Source organism: Corythoichthys intestinalis, chromosome 3 (assembly GCF_030265065.1).
Source record: "Corythoichthys intestinalis isolate RoL2023-P3 chromosome 3, ASM3026506v1, whole genome shotgun sequence".
In the NCBI taxonomy this organism is placed as follows: domain Eukaryota; kingdom Metazoa; phylum Chordata; class Actinopteri; order Syngnathiformes; family Syngnathidae; genus Corythoichthys; species Corythoichthys intestinalis.
The window spans coordinates 21992184-22016398 of record NC_080397.1 but is presented as its reverse complement, the minus strand read 5'-3'; the positions used below and the strand labels follow the sequence as shown (position 1 = coordinate 22016398).

At 37.7% G+C, this 24215-nt stretch overlaps 1 protein-coding gene across 2 annotated transcripts; it reads right to left on the bottom strand.

The window, feature by feature from the left end:
- Window positions 1-1913: 1913 nt before the first annotated feature.
- On the bottom strand, window positions 1914-21713 carry smyd1b (SET and MYND domain containing 1b). 2 transcript variants are annotated; one of them, XM_057832061.1, is made up of 10 exons: window positions 21573-21713; window positions 20398-20574; window positions 20087-20300; window positions 18752-18882; window positions 18589-18627; window positions 15242-15437; window positions 7817-7909; window positions 7571-7734; window positions 6638-6806; window positions 1914-2502 (listed from the first exon to the last, which is right to left on the bottom strand). In XM_057832061.1, the coding sequence occupies exons 1-10, from the start codon at window positions 21692-21694 to the stop codon at window positions 2338-2340; spliced, it is 1470 nt and encodes a 489-aa protein (XP_057688044.1). In that variant the 5' UTR covers window positions 21695-21713; the 3' UTR covers window positions 1914-2337. The 2 variants fall into 2 exon arrangements, with proteins under 2 accessions (XP_057688044.1, XP_057688045.1); XM_057832062.1 differs by lacking the exon at window positions 18589-18627 and having other exon boundaries at window positions 2239-2502.
- Window positions 21714-24215: the final 2502 nt, after the last annotated feature.

Sequence of the window (24215 nt, the reverse complement as noted above, 5' to 3'; positions counted from 1 at the left end):
CTTTAGCAGAGACCTCATTGGTTAAACTGTTTGTGCTCGATCGGTACGAATAAAAACCAAGACCCACAGCGACCCTTGAGGACAGGTTTGGAGACCCTGGTTTTAACCAATGAGCTTTCAATCAAATCAAATAACCACATTGGTGAATAGGTGTCCTCTGTTGGCTTGGAATGTTTGAGTCACTGTTTGGCCTGGCAGATTGAAACACTGTTGCAAACTTTAACGAAATGGATCTGATATCCCAAATATGCCAAGATGTCAACATGTTACATCAAGCCAAATTTCCCCCACCCCTCTATGAATTGTTAGGTGAAAACGAAACTCACCCGAGGCCCTATATAAGACTGCAATGGGCTGCAGTTTACAGACACGAGCCATACTGTCCAGCTCCAACTTCAAACTCTCGCCGAGCACAGAACAGCCAACAAGCAAGCGTCAAGATGAAATTTGACAAGAAGATGATCGTCATGATGATCGTGATGATTGCCATTTTCAAGGTGGATGCCTATCCCAAACGGGATTATGATTGTAAGTACTACACAGAATTGCCTAATCAAGATTTATTATGTCCATTCCTTGTTTTTGACTGTTTTTCTTATTATTATTATTTTTTTTTTAATATTTTTTTTTGTGATGCAGACTGGCAGGCCTGGACTACTGATGCACCTACAACCGCCTCAGGTACAATTTACATTGATATGCCTACGCCAAGATTCATCCATTTTCTGTTGTATGTTGTAGCTGACTGTTTTTTTTATTACTCTTATTTACTTTGCAGTCACTGAGAAACCCTATGTCATCCGGGAGCCAGCTCAGTTCGTCAATATCATCGAGTGGCTTGGTCTGACAATCAAGACTATGCTGGGGGGGACCTCCGAGATCTACGACTAATCGACCAATTGTGGGCCTACGAAGCAGTTCGTGATTGATGCTGTCTTCCATTAAGTTCATTTTGTCTACACTTATAGATTAGTTGAATTTTTCTTTTATCACAATTGTTTTAAGTTGTTTTAATTACTTGACGTTTCGGCGACGACTTCCGCCTTCATCTGAGACTCTCTGATGAAGGCGGAAATAGTCGCCGAACCATGTCAGGTAAAACAACCTAAAACAATTGTCTGATTAAAGAAAAACTCGACTAATGTCTTCCATGTATTTTTGTAGTCATTTTTGTAATCAGTATAAAAAGTAGTTAGAAATAAAGCATGCAGGCATAAGAAAATGAGATGGTTGTCAAATGTTTTCATTGCCACAAAACACATTATTTCCGAGAGTATGTGAAATATTGCTATTTGTGATTTTAATATACAAAGCAAATATCATGAAAGGGTAATGAAAACAAGGTCATCAAAAACAATTTTTCAACACTTAAAAAAATACACAATACGTATGAATAAAATAATTGCCACAGTTATATTAACTTCTAAAAATGTATCATGTAAATATGTTTGTTATGATGAGAATCAAATATATTTCATATGCCACAATACTTCCAAAATATGCGGTCATGTGTATTTTTCAAAATGCTACATCATATTCATATTAGGGGGGGAATATATGGCAACAACATAATTATATGGAATTAAAAAGAATGAAATTGGTTTTTGTCCTGAAGTAAATAAACTATTCATAGTTGTGAATTTAATATACAAAGCAAAAATATTCAAACTTAATTAAAACAAAGTCATTAAAAATGGTTTTCTTAAACAAAACACGCACACAAATATATGTGCATGAGTAAAATAACTTGCTAGTTATTATATTAACTTCTAAAAATATTCAAACTTCTAGTCTTTGATTCATTATGAAAAATATGTAATAAGTGATGTTATGATTACTTAATTTCATATACCAAAATACTGTCTCCCAAAAATGTTGTCACGTGTATTTTAAAAAGCAAAAGGTATTTTTGTTTTGTTTAATTAAAAAAAAATAATAATAATAAACATACGGATAAGGCAACAACATAATTAGCCGGAATTAAATAGAATGAAGCGGTTTTTGTCGCACATTAAGATATGCAAATTCAATATCCTTCAGGCGTGGTAGCGTTTGGCCGCCAAGGGGCGACAAAAGCCAATCCAGGGTAGAGCACGAAAACGGCTCTGATCATCCCCAACCTCCTTTTAACACTATGAATGAGTAGTTCAGGCCAATTTTCTCTCGGGTTAAAATGTTGATTGCATGAAATCAATCACTTGCTGTCATACAATTGAAGAGTGAAATCTGGAAATGACGCGCTTCATTTGGGGAATGTGCTTGTCAAGGCATTTTTAATGTGAAACGAGGTGAGCATGTGGTAATAAAAATGACATTTTGATTTTTTTTTTTTCCCTTTTATTTCCTTTTGTGGAAGAGATTTTTGATTCCTTCCTCTACGGACTTGGGTTCATGCATCATGGTCATGGGTCTGTTCTTGAGGGCTGCCTCTCTCATACTGTGGTAGACGTACTCATTCTGCTTGAACATCCTCAACTCCATCTCTGTCTGCACGCGCATTGACTGCAAGGGGGAGAGTGAAGGGGAGAGGTTACATGGGGTTACAAGGGCATAGGTTTGATCTCAACATTGGTAGGGATGATAAAACAGCATAACCTGCATGTACACTTTTTGCTGGGGACGGAACATTAATTAAAGACCAAACAGACTGAGTGAAAGGGACTCAGTGCTACATTTCTTACAAATATGAACCTAATTAATTGATAGGCTAAATGATCAATGCAAAATAAATCTGTATTGACTTATACTAACTTTCACATGTATTGCTTCAGATGATACACCATCTGAATCAAACCTTTGTTTTCAAAAACTACTGAAATAAACATTTTTGAAAACTTCCAGAATAAAATGTTTGGATTTTATTAGCAAATTTAAATTGCAATATTTGAACATAATCTATACTAACATACACAATAAATATACTTTTTCATAATTTCTTAACTACCCAGGGTTGCAATTCAAAAACCACACATTTGTCCTAAGCAGGTGTGAAAGTGGTTAGAATTTCTTGCCGGAACTCCCCGACGTGAAGGTCGCCACGGAGCCATTTTTATTTATTGGGGGGGGGCGCAAACTACTGAAATGCAAACAAAACTGTTTTGGTCAGTTATTTCTTTAACACATACAAAAACTGATTTTCATTCAAAATTCTATTTTTTCAATGATTTGCAAAATAAAAGTTAACAAAAACAGCTATAACCCCAACCTCCATCTCCTAATTTTTATTTTCCCTCATTTCCTCACATACTAAATGCTAAATCTCACTTTTAACTACTTTAGAACATAGGATGTATATTAAAATTGAAGTTAATGTATACATTTACTTTTGCTTTCTATTTCCTAACAATAAAGATATAGGTAACATACATTCAGAAAAATAAGTACAAATGACTCATACTATGCAGAGTGAAATGGAATATATTTTGAATATTGCGCAAACATTGACATTTTTAAATCATAAGGAAATGAATAAGTAGCCTAACATAAATGAACAAATATACAGTAAATCCAAAGTGCAAATTGACAGCTAAGATGTTCTGGACCTCCCGATCAGAGCAAATAAAACTAAATATGATAAATAAGCCACCATAACTCTTTCCTTGCTCTTAAAGATTTGATCCATTTTCTGTTGCATTGCCATTTTTTTATTTTATTTATTTTTTATTTTTTGCTGTTTCAGAAAACATGCACATTAGAACCAATCAGAGCTAACTATCTCTGGTGATCACCTGTAAGTATGTCAGCCAATTGAACCGATAAATGAGTCCGTGGAATAAAATTAATAATAAATATCGGTGGGAAAGGATTACGCTACACAAGCACTTTATTGTGCTTGTTGTTAACACTTGTGTATGTAAAGCTGATGTTGGTAGATTGTTTTCTTCTTGGAGATGAAATGCATGTGTGGCAGCTTAGCATTTTTTTTTTTTTTTTTTTAATAAGCCAATCAAACGTGCGTCTGATGGGGAAAAATGGACCGGCGCCAGTGTTGTCAGTAACGCATTACTAAGTTCAGCGTTACTGTAATCTGATTACTTTCTTTCAGTAACGAGCAATCTAACGCGTTCATTTTTCCAAACCACTAATGTGATTAAAGTCAGTTTCCTTAGTGCCTATGAGTTACTATTATTTTGTTGTTGCCTATAATGTATATAGAATGAAGAATACTGTAGTCATTTCCAAAGAGCATTTGAATAGAAAATATTGCTCTTGAGTTTGGGAGTGACATCACATCTCATGTTTTTTAATCGGAAAAAAAAAAGGGAAAAAAAACGGTCACGTATATTACCATGCTGTGTAAGCGCTGTCTGCCACGGCGGCCTGCAACATAGCCTAGCTACCTTGTCAGGATGCTAACAGTGAAAGGCAGGCGAGATACCACGAATGGCTGCATTTGCATACTGGAAATAGAGCCATTACTTCAAATCTGTTTTGACCTTGTTTTGTTGGCAAAAGGGGGTTGTACAAAGTATCAACACCAGGGGTGCTAATAACTGTGACACACATTATTTGATGTCAAATAATATTTCTTTATGTGGGATTTTTCCCCACTGAATGAATGCACTTGTATAGAAGGTTGGATTTTTCTCCTTTTTTTCCATTAAGGTCCCATATTATTTGAATAAAAAAATATATATTAAAAGCTAAAAAAACATCTTTTTCAGGGGTGCCAATAATTATGGAGGGCACTGTATGTATGTATATATATACAGTGGTACCTCTACATACGAAGTTAATCCGTTCCAGGAGTTTGTTTGTAAGTCGAAATGGTCGTATGTCGAGCAGGATTTTCCCATAGGAATACATTATAATTCCATTAATTCGTTCCACAGCCCAAAAACCTGCACTAAATCCTTAAAAAATACTGCTGGTACTATTACAAATGGCAATTACATATAGCAAAACAAAAAAATAATAACTAAAAATCGGATTAATAATATAATAATAATAATAATAATGATTCCTGTAATAGTGTAACGAAACGGGTTCTAATAAGGCGGACGTTTTTTTCTGTACCTGAAGGCACCGCGGCGCTGACGTGACAAAGAGGGAGGGGAGCGGGTGAAAGTTTACTTTCGCTTTCAATGCTTTCTTGAGAACATCGTCAATTGCGGCAGACAGCAGGCGTTTTGTGTTGAATAAGTTGTGAAAGAAATGATGAAAACGTGGCAAAGCTGGCGATTTCTCTGGAGATGTTACCACAATAAGAATTGTCAGCTTAACTTATAAAGACTGGCGAACGATGGTCGGAGGAGGAAAGTGGAGATGTATTGTTGAGCCATTTCACGGATGCCCACCCTACGCTCATATTTTTCTGTCATTTGCATCTTCATTTAGAAGGTAAGCTTCAACTTTTTCCTTGTTTCACCACCTGTACCAACCTTTTCTGAAACATGTGTTGATTTGTCACACAAGAAAATCCGCCGTGCATTCGTTTGCGGTGCTGCCATTGTCGTCGTATTTCGAGCATGTCGTCGGATGTAGAAGCAAATGGCGAGTCAAATTTTACGTCGGATGTCGAAAAGTTCGTGTGTCGAAGCGATCGTATGTAGAGGTACCACTGTATATATATATATATATATAAGGAAAGCAAAGGACAGTCTCTAAAGTGCTAGTCACATGATGTGTTCGAAAACTGATTTCCACCCATTATTAAATACTTTGTAGGATTGTTGTTCATTTTTGTTGTTTGCGTCACAGCTTTTATATACAACATTTTAACAGCTGTCTTTATTTTAAAGGGAAAGTTCAGACTTTTTTACATTAGGCTTAATCTTGAAGTTAGTGGGCGTTTAATTAGTTGTTCGAGTTGAGTTGAACAAATTCGGTGCAGCTTGTCAGTTATTTGTTAGCTTCAGGGCTCCAGAATGGCTAAGCTAGCGCGAGTCAATGGTGGTTGAAATCAACTCTATCGACTAATTAAACCCCCGCTAAATCAAAGATTATGTGAAAAATTCAATTACATGCGATGATATTTTTCTGTTGTCATTTTTATGTTGAGGCAGCAAAAGGGAAAAAATTGGTAGGAAGTAAGTGATAAGTTACCTAAAGTAACTTAGTTAATTTGATAATAAAGTAATCAGTAAGGTAACTAGATTACTTTTTTGAGGTGTAATCAGTAATTATATTACTTTTTCAAGTAATCTGTGACAACACTGACCGGCACATTCAGTAAGTAAGAAGGGGTTAATGTAAGTCCGAACATAATGAAAAAGATTCACTGAACAATGGTAGGGTCAATTCTATCCTTACAACATATGGCAAGACAATCTTAATTACCTATATAACAGAACTCACTACATAATGCAAATAAGGTTGCTTAAAAGTTGGTGGGGACAATTTGAGCATCCTGAACAGTTGCTAGTGTTATGTCCCTAACGTCCCTATCCAAACCTATTGTGGGGTTATCAGTGGACATTTTCAGTGGATTTACTTTGCAAGAATTAAGGGCAAAAGCATTTTTTTTTTTTTTTTTTTTTTGGGTACAGACACCGAATTTTAATTGTGAAAGCATGACATATGCGGTGTGGTATCAATGAATATGTACAATATGCTGCTAATTAAAGAAGGTTCAGTAATAATTTCTGCTTTCTTAAATCGACAACAATCAAATTATAACTGCATGCAGTCTTTGTACCTCCAAGTCCTTGGTTATGGGATGGGTGGGGCCGTGCGTGATCATGAGAATGGCATAGGCCTTGCAGATCATCCCATGGCCGACCTCGATCAGGCCGGCTTGCCAGTGCGTGACTCCGGCTCGCATGGCCGCCATCCCCAAAGTGGGGTTGTTGGGGTTGTACAGCTTCCTGTCCGCCAGCACAAAATTGCATTTAACCATTTAAACTCTTCAAATGTTTCAATAATCTAAATCGTCTTTACTGGTCAAGAATGTAAGAAATTTTAGTACTGTTGCTCGAATTATAATTTTTTTTTTAAAATTATTATTTTGTTTAAAACATAACTTTTTTTTTTTTTTTTTAAAGAAATTCTCTTGATCAACTTTTTATGTTAACTTGTAGACTTTTTAGAAGCTTTACCATTTTTGTGTGTATTTGATTTAGGGTTTTCCCCGTCAAATTTTACATTTCTTCATGATCATTTTTCCCTTTTACGCATATGACCCGATAACTTTATTCTTGCATTATATAAGTATGAAAATAATGTCACTGCTTTGTAACCATTTTTTCTTGTAAATTAAAAATAAAATAGAAGAAATATATTGTACACACATATATATATATATATATATATATATATACATATATATACATACATATGTAATATTACTGTTCATTAAAACCCCCCTCCCACACACACACACACACACACACACACCCCTATATATACTATCATGTATTATTGATTCTTAAAAAATATAGTTTTTTTGTTGTAACACTATAACAGTGGTGTTCACATGTTTGCCTCATAAATGGGCAACTTCTCCTGAAAACTATTATTCTCTCAAATGCTTTTTTATCAATGATAAAATTCCTGGTATTTTAATCGGGCTAACACAGCTGTCTCAAACTCAGTGGTAGAAACACAAATTAAGTGAGTCTTTTGTACGTACATGTAGCCCTCCACCATTTTGCGGGCATATTCGGCAGCATCTTCAAAGTACTGCAGGTAAGCCTGAACCTCGCTCATAGTGCTCCACATCCTCAGGAGGTAAATGTGAGTGTCAGCCAACACGGGCTCTGTTTTCTCTATGCATTCCCTGCAAATCTTCACCACCTGAGGCGGTACACAATACAGGATCAAGTACTGCGCCTTAAGCGGCCTTCATCTTACAAGAAGTCATGAGGTTTTCAGTCACCTCATGGTAGTCGCCCTTTAATCTGGCCTGTTCCATTTTGTCCAGCTCCTGAAAACAGTAATCTGTTGATTCTTTCACTTGCTCCTTTGTCGGCTAAAAGAAAGCAGAAAGGGGAAAAAATGTTGAGTCAACATTTTCTTCCGATTAAAAGATTTTCTGTACTATTCATCGTTTCCACTTATCCTCACAAGTGTCGCAGGATACGGACAATGCATATGTAAAATTCCGAAAACACTGCTGTTTCTTATACAGTGGTACATCAAGATACGAAATGCATTCATTCCAGATTGACTTTTGTGTAAAGATTTTTTCATATAATGAATTGTGTTTTACATGTAATTTTTTAAATGTTCCAATCTCTATTTAAACACCTCAAAAAATGCTTTAATGTCCTCTGATTGCCTGCCTTTATTTGTAATTTGTTGTCACCCTTAGTGGTGCTTAAGTGTAATTAGTTAGGTTCCTGTTTATTCAAGACGTTATTACATGACTACTCAAGCTCATAGCAAACACAGAGTGCTAAAAGACAAGCCAACTCCAGCAGCCACTGCTTGTTATTTCATCTTGCTATATGTGCCTTGACAAAGCATTGCTTGTAAGTTGTTTTTTGTTTGTTTGTCTCATATACATGAGCACTGTGTACCACATTGTTGTGTGAATATTTCATTTGTTTACATTTGTTGTGTGAAATTGATATGAAACTTATTAAAACATTCATAGTGAAATACTACTCCCCATAATCCATATTTTCAATAAATCTTTTGAGAATTGCGAAAGTTGGCCCAATTTTCAAAGGCGGGAACTCACATGAGTTCAACAACTACAGACCCATCTCTATCCTGCCTCAACTATCTAAAATCCTCGAAAAACTCTTCAACAACAGACTGGACAAATTCATAACAAAACATCATTTATTACATGATAGCCAATACGGGTTTAGAAAAAAACACTCCACTGCGCAGGCCCTAGCAGAGTCTGTAGAAATCATCACAGATGCTATTGACCAAAAACAATACTCAGTGGGAATTTTCCTGGACCTAAAAAAAGCTTTTGATACTGTTAACCACGATATCTTACTGGACAAACTAGAGAGAATTCGAGGCGTCGTTCTAAATTGGGTACGTAGCTACCTACATAACCAATCCCAATATGTAACATTTGATGGGTGCAAATCAGCTACACATCAAGTCACATGCGGCGTGCCCCAAGGCTCCGTCCTGGGACCGAAACTATTCATCCTATACATAAATGACTTATACAAAGCATCTGAACTACTAAAAATGGTACTTTTTGCAGACGACACCAGTATCTTTTGTTCAGGGAAGGACCTGACAAGTCTCTCTAAGCAAATAAATGCGGAACTAGCAAAATTGCAACAATGGTTCGACGCAAATCAATTATCTCTGAATCTTGAAAAAACTAAATACATGCTATTCGGCAGGAAAGGTCTCAAGGAGCACCTAAACATACAAATAAACAATGTTATGACACAAAGAGTACGGCAGCACAAAGTCTTAGGTGTAGTACTAGACGACTTACTAACATGGAAGGCCCATGTGGAGCGGCTGCGCAATAAGCTTGCTAGGAGCATCTCCTTTCTTTTTAAAGCCCAAAATATGCTAGATGAGAGGGCTCTCCAAACTCTTTACAGCGCACTTGTCTTGCCGCACCTCAGTTACTGTTCGGAAATTTGGGGACACACACACACAATTCACCTTTATCCTCTTTTTATCCTACAAAAAAAAGCAATTCGGATCATTCACAACGCGCCGTTCAGAGCACACACAAATGAGCTCTACATCAAATCCAAGCTATTAAAATTTTATGACTTGATTAACTTCAAAACCGTTCAAATGATGTACAAGGCCCACGCAAACTGTCTCCCACCTAACCTACAAGCTCGATTCCAACTGAGGGGGTCAAATTACGACGTAAGAGGAATCAGATTGTTTTCCTATCGGACAATTAGGACAACCTTAAAATCTTTCTCGATTACGAACATTGGGACTCGCCTATGGAATACATGTGATGCAGCGCTTACGAGTATAGAATCATTTAGTTACCTCAAAAAGATGTACAAGGAATCCATTCTAAATCGCTACTCGAACCAAAATGACACAGAACTCAGCTGCACACACACTCCGCAACAAAATGTTCCCACAACAAAAAGACAACAAAAGGATGATTAAATGTCAGGGACAGAGACTTAGACATATTGTAACATTGTACGCCCTGAAATTATGCCCTACAGCAAACTTAGATCACTAATCTGCAAGTGCAACGTGCGCGCTGTGTGCTTCTAACATTCGCTGAAATGGAGCTGCTTGACTGGACGCTAAGCTCATTGGACAGAATCTTCTCTACAATGCGACCTACCGGCCAACACCTTCACGTGACAATATGTCATTGTGCCATGGCAATCAATGACTTTTTGGAAGATATATAAGTGAAAAAATGAACAAAAGCAAAAAAACAAAAACAAAAACGGAAAATAAAAGCTCATGTAATTTGATTATGCAACTCTACTATGCTAGACTGTTCGTCCCGGGCTGTAGGGGGACGGGTATTGATAAGCATATGCTTTTTCCCATCTGCCTTTGTCTGTCATCGGTCTTTTCGGGCAAATTATTCCATGTTTTTGTGACTGTCAATGATTCTCTTTCTTTGGCCAAACTATCCCACATTTTGTAACTGTCAATGATACCAATGATGATGACAACAAACATTTCATTCATTCAAACGTAGTTATACGTATTATTGCATTGCTGCAAGCAGGAATGATCTATTACAGTACGTGTTATCTTTTTTATTATAGTGAAAAATCTTTAGTAATATGAAGTGGACAAAGCTTCGAAAAACCATAGACTTCATCATGATATTGACGGGACATGGGGCGCGGGGCTGATTAATAGGGTGCCTGCATTGTTGGCGTGGCCGTCAAAGCTGACCGAGTGGAATCACAGACAAAGAGCTTTTTTCATTGAAAATTCTTGTGAAAAAATGCTTAAATCCCTGAATTCTTTATAGATATGGACGTAAAACAGTCTCGATTCTTGGTTAAAAGCAAAAAAAATGTGCAGTTAGCATTTATTTTACGTGAATATGTCGAAGTACGATGCTAGTCTGTCAGTCAATGTGGCGGCCGGCATATGTAAACAGAGCTTTCCCAGTGAAAATTCTTGTGAATAAATGCTTAAATCTCTGAATTCTTTATAGATACGGATGTAAAACAGTCTCGATTCTTGCTTAAAAGCAAAAAAATGTGCAGTAAGCATTTATTTTACGTGAACTTTTTGCGTTGAAAATTCTTGTGAAAAAACGAAAAATATAAAAACTACCTCAAATCCTCGAACAAATCAGTCCTGATTGTATACGGTACAGCTTTCGTACTTTTTCGACATAAATCTGGCGTCGGATCGCTGCATGTGTTGCTGCGACCGACTGCGAATAACTGAAGCGGATTGTGGGATGGCCCCCTATTTGAAGGCGTGGCGCAGTGAAGGTTAAATCTAAACCGTCAATATCATTATGAAGTCTATGCGAAAAACCTTTTGTAAAATGAACTTTTCGTGTACAGAAGCAAGGTACCACTATACTACTAATAGATGTGTTAGACTGTGATTTCTTCTCATAATTGTATTCCTTTGTTTAAAAAAAATATATATATATATATATACAGGGGTGCACATAAGTGGTCCGCATGCGCGCATGCGTACTGGAGGCAGACAAACGCACTGGCCCTCAACGGCTTCCATACGCTTTTGCGTACCGATGGCTGACCACTGTATTTGCGGCGGATACGAGAAAATCACTTCTCAAAATGTCAAAGAGGCAGGCCCCACTGAGTAATTATTTCCGTGTTCCCCCGTCAAAAGACAGACGGACGACAGAGACGTCACCGGAGCTACCGGAAAAAAGGACTTTTGCTAAAAAGTGGCTGCAGGAGGTACCATAGCTAGAAGCAAATGATGCTCGCATGGAAATGTGGTGCAACATTTGCCGTGAGAATCCGAATGTCGTTAATAAGAGCAGCGCATTTTATGTAGGGTCAAAGAATTTTAGCCATCCAAACTTTGAAAAGCACGAAAAAAACAGCATGTGGCAATTAAGAAAATTATCGATGTCAGACAGGACCCCACTCGCCCTATGGACAAGTGGCGGAAAAAAGTTATTGAAGAATAGCGCCATGCACTGACAAACGTGTTTTTGCTCGCATTTCAAAAAGCTATACATGCACGTTCAATGAGCTCTTATGAGGAGGACATCCCACTTTTACAAAGGCTTGGAGTTAATGTGGGAGCTGCATATGAATGCCCTTTATTTTGAATTAGTGCTTTTATGTTTATTTCTTTACATTTCACTTCAAAGTAATGGCAATTTTGTTGTGCCAGTTGATGATAAACAAGCGTAATTGTTTATATAATTAATTAAAGGTAATTGGCTCTAAGTAAAGCTTGTCATAATTTTTTCGCATCTGGCGGGTCAGCTCTCAAGCTCAATGAGGACCAAGTCACATGTCCAGGTCCTCCTCTGAGAACCTGGACAAAAAAAATATGTGCACTCCTGTATATACACACACATAAATATATATATTAGGGCTGTCAAAATTATCGCGTTAACGGGCGTTAATTAATTTTTTAAATTAATCACGTTAAAATATTTGACGCAATTAACGCACTAGGCCCGCTCAGACAGATTTAAATGTCAGTACATTGAAAGGCCAACTTGTTTATTAAGCTCGAGCGTTTACGTCACAGCAGCACGGGATCGTGCGAGATTTGCGACAACACAGCCATTGCGGAAGCACGTCTGCATCACGGGACATTTAAACTTAACGGCAAATACAATTCAACTACCGAGTGCCAAAGATGGAAAAATGTAGGGAAAACTTGCCAGTTCGAAACAGAGACAAACTTGTTACCACGGCGAAGGACAGATATGTGAGCAATTTTAAGGATGTGAACAATGTTGACCCTCACGAGCAAGCCGAACACAAATGGAATAAAGATGTCGACAAGCTTCCACCACTACGCGAAATGGACATCATGCTGTATTTAGTGTTTGGTATATGTTACAACACTCATCAGCAATTCCGAAACTACAAATCGCTACAAAGCTACGAACAGTTTTGCTGCGGATGGGTGCAGGATCTTCACTTTATGACCATAGCAAACGGCAACACCATCTTTCTAGCAAAGGTAGGCAATGTGTGTTTACATTAGTCTGTGACCACGGATGTACAAATCTTTTGCTGCATAAAATGTAGCCTGTGTACAAATTCTTTGCCACTCTCTCACGTCAAAATATTACAGCTTTTTCATTTAGCAACGACAGGAATTATGTCTTATGAAGACAATGCACATGTATGCATGCTAGTTGTTTAGCTGTAGCAATAGCTAACAACAGGCCGACTTAGGGCGTAAAGTTACTGAAATTTGCGTAAACAAACGAAATTAACTTACCGGAGTGGAAGTGCATAGAGCAAACTCAGTGTGTAACTGGAGAATCAAACGTTATGCCCTTCCTTCTGATCGAGGCCACCCATGCCATTCTTCGACGTTTGGTAAGTTCAGATATGAGCTTTCCCTCGCCTTTTCTCCATGTAGGGATCCGGAAGAAACTCAATGGTGTTCCGTCGAGCTGTACATTCTCCTTTCTATTCGATCGGTTGTTGCAATTCTTTACCGCACAATAATTTCCAACCATTTTTAAAGAGTGACTTGTGTTGAAATGCCTCAGTTTATGTTTCTCGCTTCCACAATGGCGATAGCGGCGGAAACCTCGCGAGTGCCACGTCATACGCTCGAGCCTAATTGTGTTTTATGGAGTTTTTCCGCCCTCTGCTGGCGCTTGGGTGTGACTTGCATATGTTATGTGGCGTAATGTCGCCCTCTGCCGGCGATTCAGTGCAGCTGATTATTTGGGTTTCGGCGCGCTTTTCTGACGTTATTATATGTCGACGCGAACTCACACTAATAGACAATGCTATTCAGACCAGCTAACATCCGCATCCGGTATTCAGTGGCAGTTCTCATAGCCCCATCACACTGTTTGTGTCTAATACATGCATCGCTTGTGAGTTATATTCCTCCTTTGTTTATATTCATGAGGATTAGATAGTTATTGAAGATGTGTATTTGAATTTGTTCACATATATGGTGAAATGCAGTTACATTGTTAGATGCTTGTGAGCTAATTGGCTAGTGCTACTGCTCAAATGGACACGTGTGTGTACATTTTATGTTATTTTGTGATTTATGCAAGTTATTGACACATTGCCTTGTTATTTTCAGTTTTACAAAAATACAAGAAACGTGCTCCTGTCAAAAAGAGACGACTTCAGTAAAGCCCATGCAACTTTGCCACACCGTCTGATTTCTTTTTGGAACTTATGTTCGCTATCTGTCAATTTGTGTACTCACACACATTGAGGACAGAATAGGGCTACTAGTTTATTTTTTGATTGAAAATTTTACAAATTTTATTAAAACGAAAACATTAAGAGGCGTTTTAATATAACATTTCTATAACTTGTACTAATATTCATCTTTTAAGAACTACAAGTCTTTCTATCCATGGATCACTTTAACAGAATGTTAATAATGTTAATGCCATCTTGTTGATTTATTGTTATAATAAACAAATACAGTCCTTATGTACCGTATGTTGTATGTATATATCCATCTTGTCTTATCTTTCCATTCCAACAATAATTTACAGAAAAATATGGCATATTTTATAGATGGTTTGAATTGCGATTAATTGCGATTAATTACGATTAATTAATTTTTAAGCTGTAATTAACTGGATTAAAAATTTTAATCGTTTGACAGCCCTAATATATATATATATATATATATATATTGTTTATGTTTTTTTTTTGTTTAATAGCACATCAGTTTCTTGCAATATTATGACTTTCCTGATGTAGATTTTTTTTTAATCTCCTTTTAAAGCGCTTTGTTTCATTTTCATTTTTTCAAACAGGGCTGATTGTTGACTTATTGGTGACTGTTGCCTGTGGAGTTAACTAGTAGAGGGAAAACTCATGCTCATGTAGTCTTGCCAAAATTACCGTTTTGTTTTTTTTTGTTTTTTTTCCTCAGTATTACGTATATTTTACTTGTAATATTTACTAAAATTTATGTAATATTTCTGTATTCAAAATAGAAACGCTACTGAGTGATTTATACAACCAAATATTTGTAGTGTGATGAATTGTATGAAACTATATTTGTACACAGACAGATAAAAAGCTTAACCCATCTGGAAATATCTTTGCTTTAAATAGCCTCTTTAACAATCCACTTCTCATGTTTCCCTTATCAGCCGAGACTGCGCTCCCACTAAACATGTGCAACTGTTCAAGCCAGGCTAACCACCTAGAGGGTAACATTCTCAGAGGAGACAAAACAAGAGGCCAACCTTGACGCCATCCTGTTCCCTGCCTCCCATCTTCAGGTCATCCTTGATGTGCTCCTTGCAGTGTTGGCATGTACAATCAAAAAAGTACTGGGTTTTCAGCAACCTCCGTCTCTCCTCTGACACATTGAGGAAGTCCACGTAGGAGACAGTCAGCTCCTCGCCCTCTGTGATCTTACCCAAAGAACGCAGCTCGATCCTAAGGAGCAATGAAAAAGCTCTGTTACTTCGCTCTCTGGGTGAATTTTGGGGTTTTATCCAGATGATTGTTTTAGGAGATGATTTCATTATTTGTGCAATGATGAACCCTAATTCATGCTGTGGTTTTTAGTCCAATCAAATGAAAGAAAAAGAGGAAAGGAAAATCTTTGTTAATGTTATCTATAATGCAAATCTTTATCCTCATAAAATTTGATGGAAAATGTGTAACTGATGAACTACATGAGGACACTGGAATTGTGTCGTGTTGTGACGTGTGGGTGATCAGCTTGTTTGAAAATCATTTATTTACAAAAAAATAAAGTATCAAAAAATAATGTATTTTTATTGTAGGCGGCCTCACAAGCAAGAGTGGTGCCTTGAATTGCGCTGAGTACTAATTTGTCAGGTGAACATGCTCGTAGGTCAAAAAAATTGTCTCTCAAATTATCTTTTCCCATTGGAATGAATGGAAACAGCATTAATTCCAGCCCAGTTCACATAAATTGGGAATGTGGGGGGGGTTTGTAATTAGCAAAACAGCAATCTGTAATATTATACAATGTATATCATAAAAACATATAGCAATAACATTACACAGAACTACACATTGTTTTAAATGGTAAATGGTGTTATACTTATATAAGCCTTTCCCCTTCATTCAATTAACATTATTCCATAGACTCCACCATCAGTTGACAAGACAGCTCCCACAGACATTGCGCCATGCCTTCCCGTAGGGGGCCGACCCAGAAAGAAAGTTGAGTTGGCTTTCATGATAAACTCAAACACACGCTGCGTTTTAACGCCGGATTTAGGTGGAAATAGGACAAAGGTTTTACTCCGTACAAGCAGGTGTTTCAAGAGTGATTTGGTCGTGGATTCAAGTTAATTATTATATTAAATAGCACCATGCATGCACTTTGAAACGTGAAAAAAAAAAAAATCAATGGATAAAATTAGTGTAACTTTGCCTTGAAATATTTACGTAAAATGAATGATAACTACTCATTTTTGCTTTTAACCAAGAATGTAGACTGTTTTACTTTCATATCTATAGGAATTCAGCGATTTAAGCATTTATTTACAAGAATTTTCAATTTAAAAAGCTCTTAGTTTCTTGACAACCACCATTTTGGATTACACAATACCCTAACTTTGGCTTGAAAACTTTACGTAAAATAAACAATAACTGCCCGTTTTTTTCTTTTAACCAAGAATCAAGACTGTTTTAGCTCTTTGCTCTTTGTTTTGTGACAGTTGGATTTTCTACACAATAGCGGAATTCAACCTAAATAAGTTGTGATTGTATAGAAAAATGCAGATTTTGCTTTTATTGAGTAAAATTAAAATGATTCTGCATGCTTCTCTCATGTATTAAGTTTGTGATGTGAAAATTTAGCGATTTATTAGCTGTTGAAAATTTGCACTAAATAAAAAAAAATTTAAGTTGCTATTTTGGGCAAAAACTTATATGATATGTTAAATATTGCTATTGATCTTGAAAATATAGGTGATTATCCAAGCATTTGGTTATTTTTGTGCATCTAGAATAAAAATGAGAATTTTATAACCATTTTAAGTTTTGTTATATTTGTATAAAAAAAAAAAAAAAATCAGGATTTTATTAGGGAATGACTTTGAATTTTTTTATGTCCCTGCTCATGGAGACTCATATATGCCTAAGGGAGGTGCCTGTTTTGGTTTTAGGTCGCTAGCGGCTTTGGTTTTGAAAATATTTGAATTTTAAGTTTTTGAAAAAAGGCTCCCAACAGATCGGCTCCGAGACCCGTGCCCTAGCCTGGTGCACCAGACTCACCGCTGTTCCAGCTATTGAGTCTGGCCACCATCAAGCGGATAAAATTTCCAGGGCGGAGCAAGCCACAGCAAACAGACAGCGGAGTGGACCAATCAGCAATGGGCGGGACGAGGGACTTAAGCGCGGAAGTAAACATTACGAGGAGAGCGGAGTTTATTCAATATGGCTAGCGCGAGACAGACTGTTGTCAATGACTTGTGTCGATGTGTTTTTGGTAATTTAAAACTGATTTTACCGTGGATTGGAACATATTCTCGGCTCTCCCGTTGGCCATCTGTGTTGTTGTGGAGAAGACTTCCGACGCGGAAGAGTGACGTTGCTCGTTAAGAATACGTCACGCAAATAAACGAATCTGATTTGTCGATTGATTTTGTACTTGCTCGAGAGGCCGTTAATGGGCTGGGTCCCAGACTATACTCTCAGTGTTTGAAAAACACAGGGAGAACAGTCTGGCCGTGCCAGGCAACCGTGCCCCGTCAACTCATGGCGAAGTCTATGGTTATACTGCTCTTTCTGCTGTGCAGCCTGAGTGACAACATAGGGATAGTAAAAAGCAGAAATATGCTGTATACATAGATTACACAAAAGGTCTCCTTACGCCTCAGTTTTCCTCACTAATATTAACCATCCTTAACAGAGATAAATCGTAAAGGACTGTCTATTGTTAATTTGTCCACGTGTTGATTCATCATTTATGTTGAAATATCCACATCTTAACAGCTAATAACACATATGTGACATGCTACTTGTTAGCCCAACATTATCTGTTTGCATTACGTACTGTATGTGACCCTATGTAGTTATTTTGTATACATAAAGTGTAATTCTCTTTTTTTTTTTAATGTTTTGTTTAATGGTGAACTTAAGTAGGATGTGCCACTTAGCAGGTGTGAGGCTCTGTTTGGAAGAGGAGTTCACTAATACTATCTGCCAAACTGCTTGTTACGCAGTAGATGAGTCACTGCCACTACACTAAACTAAAACAACTTAAGATTTATTACTGTGACACTCATTAATAAACCTCTTTGGCGTTAAAGCCCAACACAAAAAGTAATACTACACTGCATTCACACTGTGCACACAAATTAAGAAAAGGCTGCTTTTGTGTGGATGATTAAACGTCTTACACGCAATGTGGAGATAAATGCTAAGACAACCAGATCAAGTGAGATGATATATCTGTAAGGAGATATATAGAAACAGGTTAGCATATTTACAAAGTGTGTTAGCTAGAGATAGGTGACCTCAGAACAGCATACAGGTAGGCTGTGATGGGAGGGGAGGCATTGAGCACATTTTTCATAGGTACACACATACAAGGCTTACAACGCACCTCCGTTGAGAATGATACAAAGTATTCACAGCTGACTGACTGAAAGACAAACAGGGAGCAGTTTTACGCACACGCACACACCAACCCACACACTCACACTCAAAACGCAAGGTAACATCTAAATGCTCTCAGTCCCATTAGATGTTGAGCCTGAATGACCTACTTTCCATGGTTGAGGATGACAGTGCAGTTGGGCCAGCAATCGTGATTGACCAGACACAGATTAGGGAACAGACCCACCCCAACTGCCTGCAGACCCCGCTGGTCGCTCACAGTGAAGCCATTACAGTTAATCTGGGAGGTACAAGAGAGAGTAAATCAGTTTTGAAGGGGATTTACATTTCATGGAAATTTGCCTTTTGTAATGGCTTGTGCTTATGGACAGTGGAGCCGACACATCAAGTGTGAGTTCAAAACACCATAGTAAATATTCTATTCTGAAAATATCAGCAGCATCCGATAGGGCCCTTTTAAGGTCCGAAGAAATTGTGACCATGTGTTGCACATTTATGCCATAAGGTGACAAGTTCGTTTTACATCTTTGGGATGTGTTGTAAGTCCGACTGAGTGTAAAGTTCTTAGTTGCCGCCACATTTTGTGACCAAATTGACCGCGTGTGTGTACGGCATACTTCCGGGTTGTGCGTGCACATCCGCGCCCGCCGTCACCTTTGTGTTTATTGCACTGTGCAATTCATATGTGTGTTGTTGATTATTTGCAGTCAATTTGCATTGTTTTACATTGGAACTAATATGCTGTTAACCCTAAACCCTAACCTGAAGTTCAGAATTTTTTATTTTAGGCTTAATCTTCGAGTTAGCGTCGGTTTAATTAGTCGGTGGAGTTTATTTCATCAAATTCCATGCAGTTTATCAGTGAGTTGTTAGTTTCAGGGCTGCGGAGTGGCTAAGCTAGCGCGAGTCAATAGTGGTTGAAATCAACTCCATTGACTAATTAAACCTCGAAGATTAAGCTTTTAAGTAAAAAATTCTGATCTCCCACTTTAAATTCAATTACCGGTAAGTCAATGCCATGCGATGATATTTTTCTGTTGTCATTCTTATTTTGAGGCGGCAAAGGGAGAAAAATTAGTCAAAAGAAACAATAAATTACTTTTAAAGTAACTTAGTTACTTTGATAACTAAGTAATCAGTAAAATAACTACATTACTTTTTTGAGGCGTAATCAGTAATCAGTAAATACTTTTTCAAGTAATCTGTGACAACACTGTGTGTTAGCTAGTACCTGTTGACAGAATGACAGAACGGTCACATCGCAACAAGAGAATAGAAAGTCTATGTATCGCTTCCCCTCACATTGATGGTTATGATCCTCATAAATTTAAATCAGGACAACAGGAAAATACATTGTTATTACAATTCTTTACAACTTCTACTCAGTTACCACCTTATCATACCGCACTACACCGTCACCATGGAAATGTTATCTTTGAATTTTTGATTGTAGTATAGTACAGAAAACAACAAAAATCACGCACCAGTCCAAATATGTGCGAGATGACCTCGCTGGTATGCTGTTTGCTGTTGCGAGGCCAGTAGTCCAAGAAGTTGTGGATGTCCACTTTGAACTCCTTCAACTCTTCCTCTTGCATGTCTTCAATGTGGTCCTCTAGCTGGTCCAGCGTTGTCAGCTGCGTGTCAGACACTACGCCACCCTCCTTGTCCAGACGCCACATAATGCGAGCCACCAAGCTACACCAAGAGGACAATGGTATTGGATAGGGACCATAGCAAGACAAAACTGAAACGTGTTTATTAAGAACTAATGCATGCAGCATGACGAACACACCGAATGCTCTCATTGGGTACTTTGCCATAGTTTTTGATGGCAGCACATTCTTGCTTGTGTTCAGCCCAGCCGGCCCGTTGGCAAGTGCGGTCACAGTAGTGAGAAAATTTGCACTGGCCACATCGCTGCAGCTTGTCTTGTCTGCGGAAACAGCTGTGGCAGATGCGCTCTGCAAGACTGCAAAATACAGATGACACATACAAGCAGGATACATTCATCTTTGTAAGATTGTTCTTGATCAGTTTTTCTTTTCGGTATGCTAATTCCAGAGAAATTTGACCAAAGACTCCATATTTGAGACATTAGAAATAAATGCCTGATTGTTTTCATAGGAGCTAAACCTTGAGTTGTTTCAAGCAGTTGCATTCATGTCTATAAAGCAAGGAACCATATTTGATTACTTGTAATCAGTTGGACACAATGCATCAAACTACAAGTTAGCAGAAAGATGATCAGTCCATGCTGTTATGAGTAGTATTATAAAAAAATATATATATACCTGTATATATAAATATATTATATAATAGATTATTCATGTTCACTATCCTCACAAGGGTTGCGGGAGTTTTGTAAGTAAATAAAAGACATTTAGGCCTACTATAGTAATTTTCTGGTTACGGAATTTGTGAAAGAACTTTAAGAAAATAATATTATGTACCAATCCATTAACTCTGCTCAAAATTTGGCTTAGATGTGTGCTGGTGGCTAAGGAAGATCCCATTTGATTTTGGGATGAATTTGGCTCTGCAGATGCGACATATGAGAATCCACAATTATTTTTCGTTTGCCTTTATATTACGAGCCAGTATAGAAAACAAAAATGACCTTTTGTGAAGTGTCCAATTCTGCACAATCAGACTAGTTGAACTGTCAAGAAGCAATTCAGCATTCAGTGGACGTTTCATTATGTTACCTACAATGTTAACCGAACCTGCACGTACATCGCCGTATTACGTATGGTGTTAATACTTTGATCTTATTTTATAACAGCAGGGAGGCAAATAGTATGTTGAAGAATATTAAATAAATTCCTTAGTTCCAATGACTGCATTCTCTTACTCTCATGTCTTTGAGTTATTAAAAAAATGATAATAAATAAATAATAACTTTTGTGAAATTTAAGAACAAACTTAAGGAGCATTAGATATTTATGACCCTTCCCCCAAAATTCATACCTGTCAAATACAACAGCTGCGAAGCTGGACTCTGAAAAGATGACATCACCAGCCCAAAATTCCTTACTGGCCTTCAGACCCCTCCCCTTTCCAGGTGAGTCGAATATTGTAACGTTCTCCATGGCTGTGGTACAGCTTACTAGGATGCTAGAGAACTAAAGGTGTATCCAGTGGAAGGGGAAAAGAGGAGGGTCTCGCTGGTGGCAGATAACTAAGTGCTTAGTTGGGGGCTGGTCTGCTTCTGAATCCCAAACACCAATCCCCTTGCCCGAGAGAGAGACAACTGCACATTGCATAGCAAAAGTACTAAAATAGCCAGCAACTTGTTGAGCTGGACCACCAACATACAGAACATGGGTTGGGGTTCTTTTTGTCTTACAGTTTGCAACCTTTTTGGAGGACACTTTTTTGTTAATTTCTATGAATCGGATTAGACCTCTATGTAACCTAACCTCACCCTGTGGGCCACTCATTTTTGTAGATGTGTGCATGTGTCAACTTATCCAACAGGACGACCCCCACAGTTCCAGCGAGTTGGTTGGTGCCATGTTCCACAGAGTTATTTTTGTCTCACACTTGTTTCTGTCTGTCAGGAATCTGGGGGGATATTGGACAGCTGTGAGAAGATTGACACACACAACCTATAGAGTAGCTCCACCCACAAATTCTCTACCTCCACCTTCTAATACACACAGACAAAGACATGCACAAAATCTAAGCAATAAATGTTGCGATAACAACTCCCAATCTTCAGACACATGCCCTGTTATCAAAATAGCACCCAAAAAAGGCCCATACCTCTAGCTATTGTTTACAGTGTAAACAACGGTGTAAACTTAACACCATTCCCAACCAGTGTGCTCTAAGTGATAATGACATGGTAAATTATCCAATGTCACTTATTTGGACTTTTGGATTTACAACCTCGACAAAACAGTTCTGTTCATCTACTTATTCTAAACAATAATAGGCCGAACATAAATAATAGAAGGAATAAGGTACAAATTTAAACTCTTGATTAATGTTATTTGACATTTTTGTTAAGTTGTGTGCTGTGAGGTTTCTTTGAATGGCAACTATGTATGTTGGGTCAGTAAAAAATTGGGGAGCACTGGCTTACATATTTTATTGCGCATAATTTAAGTGACGATAATACTGTATCGACTAGCAACGAATTCAGGCTGTATCCTGCCCATAGTTGGCTGGGATAAGCTCCAGCATCCCACGTGACCCTTGTGAGGATCAGCTGAATGAATGAATGAGCAACACTGTACAATGAAATTGAGCAAGAACAAAAAAGATGTGTCGTTACTTCACACCATCAAAAAAAAAAAACTGAATTCAAATATACTATAGACCAGTCTCAAGTTAAAAATGAACTACACCGCCTGGCTCCCTCTACCAGCTAACTACAGGCAAATAAGTCCGCAAGTCATTAATGTCATTAATTATCCCTGAGACAAAAATTTAAAAGTGGGTTCTGTATAAACCCTGCTAGAATATACCTATTAAATTTCATTCTGTGCCACACTTAGACAAAATGGAGCGGACACAGTTGCAAAATTCAGTTCTTTTAATAACGTAAATGGTCAGAGGCAGGAACAAACTGAGGGCGCACCAGATGGAGGAACTAACGGGCTATGAAACAAAATGATGCAATCGAGAAATGAAGTGTAGTTGGAGTAGTAGACTAAAACAAAGGACTCAGCATAAGGCAGTAAATAACAACAAACTGAAGCAAAACACTATGAACAAACTTACGACTACGATAGAACCGGTTCCCATCGATGCTTGATGCCCAACCCTACTTACGACGTAAAATTACTGTGAAAATGGAGTCGAGCTACAATGGCAACAAAGGGCGAAGACACTTTCCCAAGAGACTAGGGAGTGACAAACAATTTAAGCTCACCAGGAGCAGGGCACAGGTAGGAACAATAGGTAATCACAATCAGAGACAGGTGAGGCATCACTTCAAAATAAAATAGGAAGAGACACGACATACCTAGACCGGACAGAACCCTCAGCCAGGCGAGTAAAGTTGGAGCAGCAGTTTTAGTATTGCAATTAATTTATTTAATTAATCATCCATGAGGGAAAAAAATAGAATAAAAATTTGGGCTCTGAGGATCATGCATATACATTCTTAGAATATACTACCATACTTTTATTCTGATCTGTCCATGGACAACAGAGATGTATCAATTCCATTTGCACGCATTCCAAAAAGAACTTGTACCCTCCCTCCGGGCAGTCGGGAAAAAAAAATACAATGGAAAATGGGTTGCTAGCTGATACAGTTCAATGTTTTAGTTTGTCGTAAGGATGCATTAAAAAAACACAAAAACATGATTCAAGGTTTAAAAATGAAGAAATGTAATAATTAGACATCTGGTCACAGCAAATAATCGTGGCATGACTACCAAACAAACAAAAATTAACAACAACAACAAAAAGACTACGTATACTAACCGTGACTCTCAACACATGGAAAAACACAATACAATCTGACAAAGGACAGGGGTAGAGACATACTTATTTATAACTGGGACACAGGAGGAGAATTCATCAAAATGAGGAGGCATGATGGCAGGAAGTAAAGTTTCTAAAATGAAACAATAACAAATTACAAGCAGATACGAC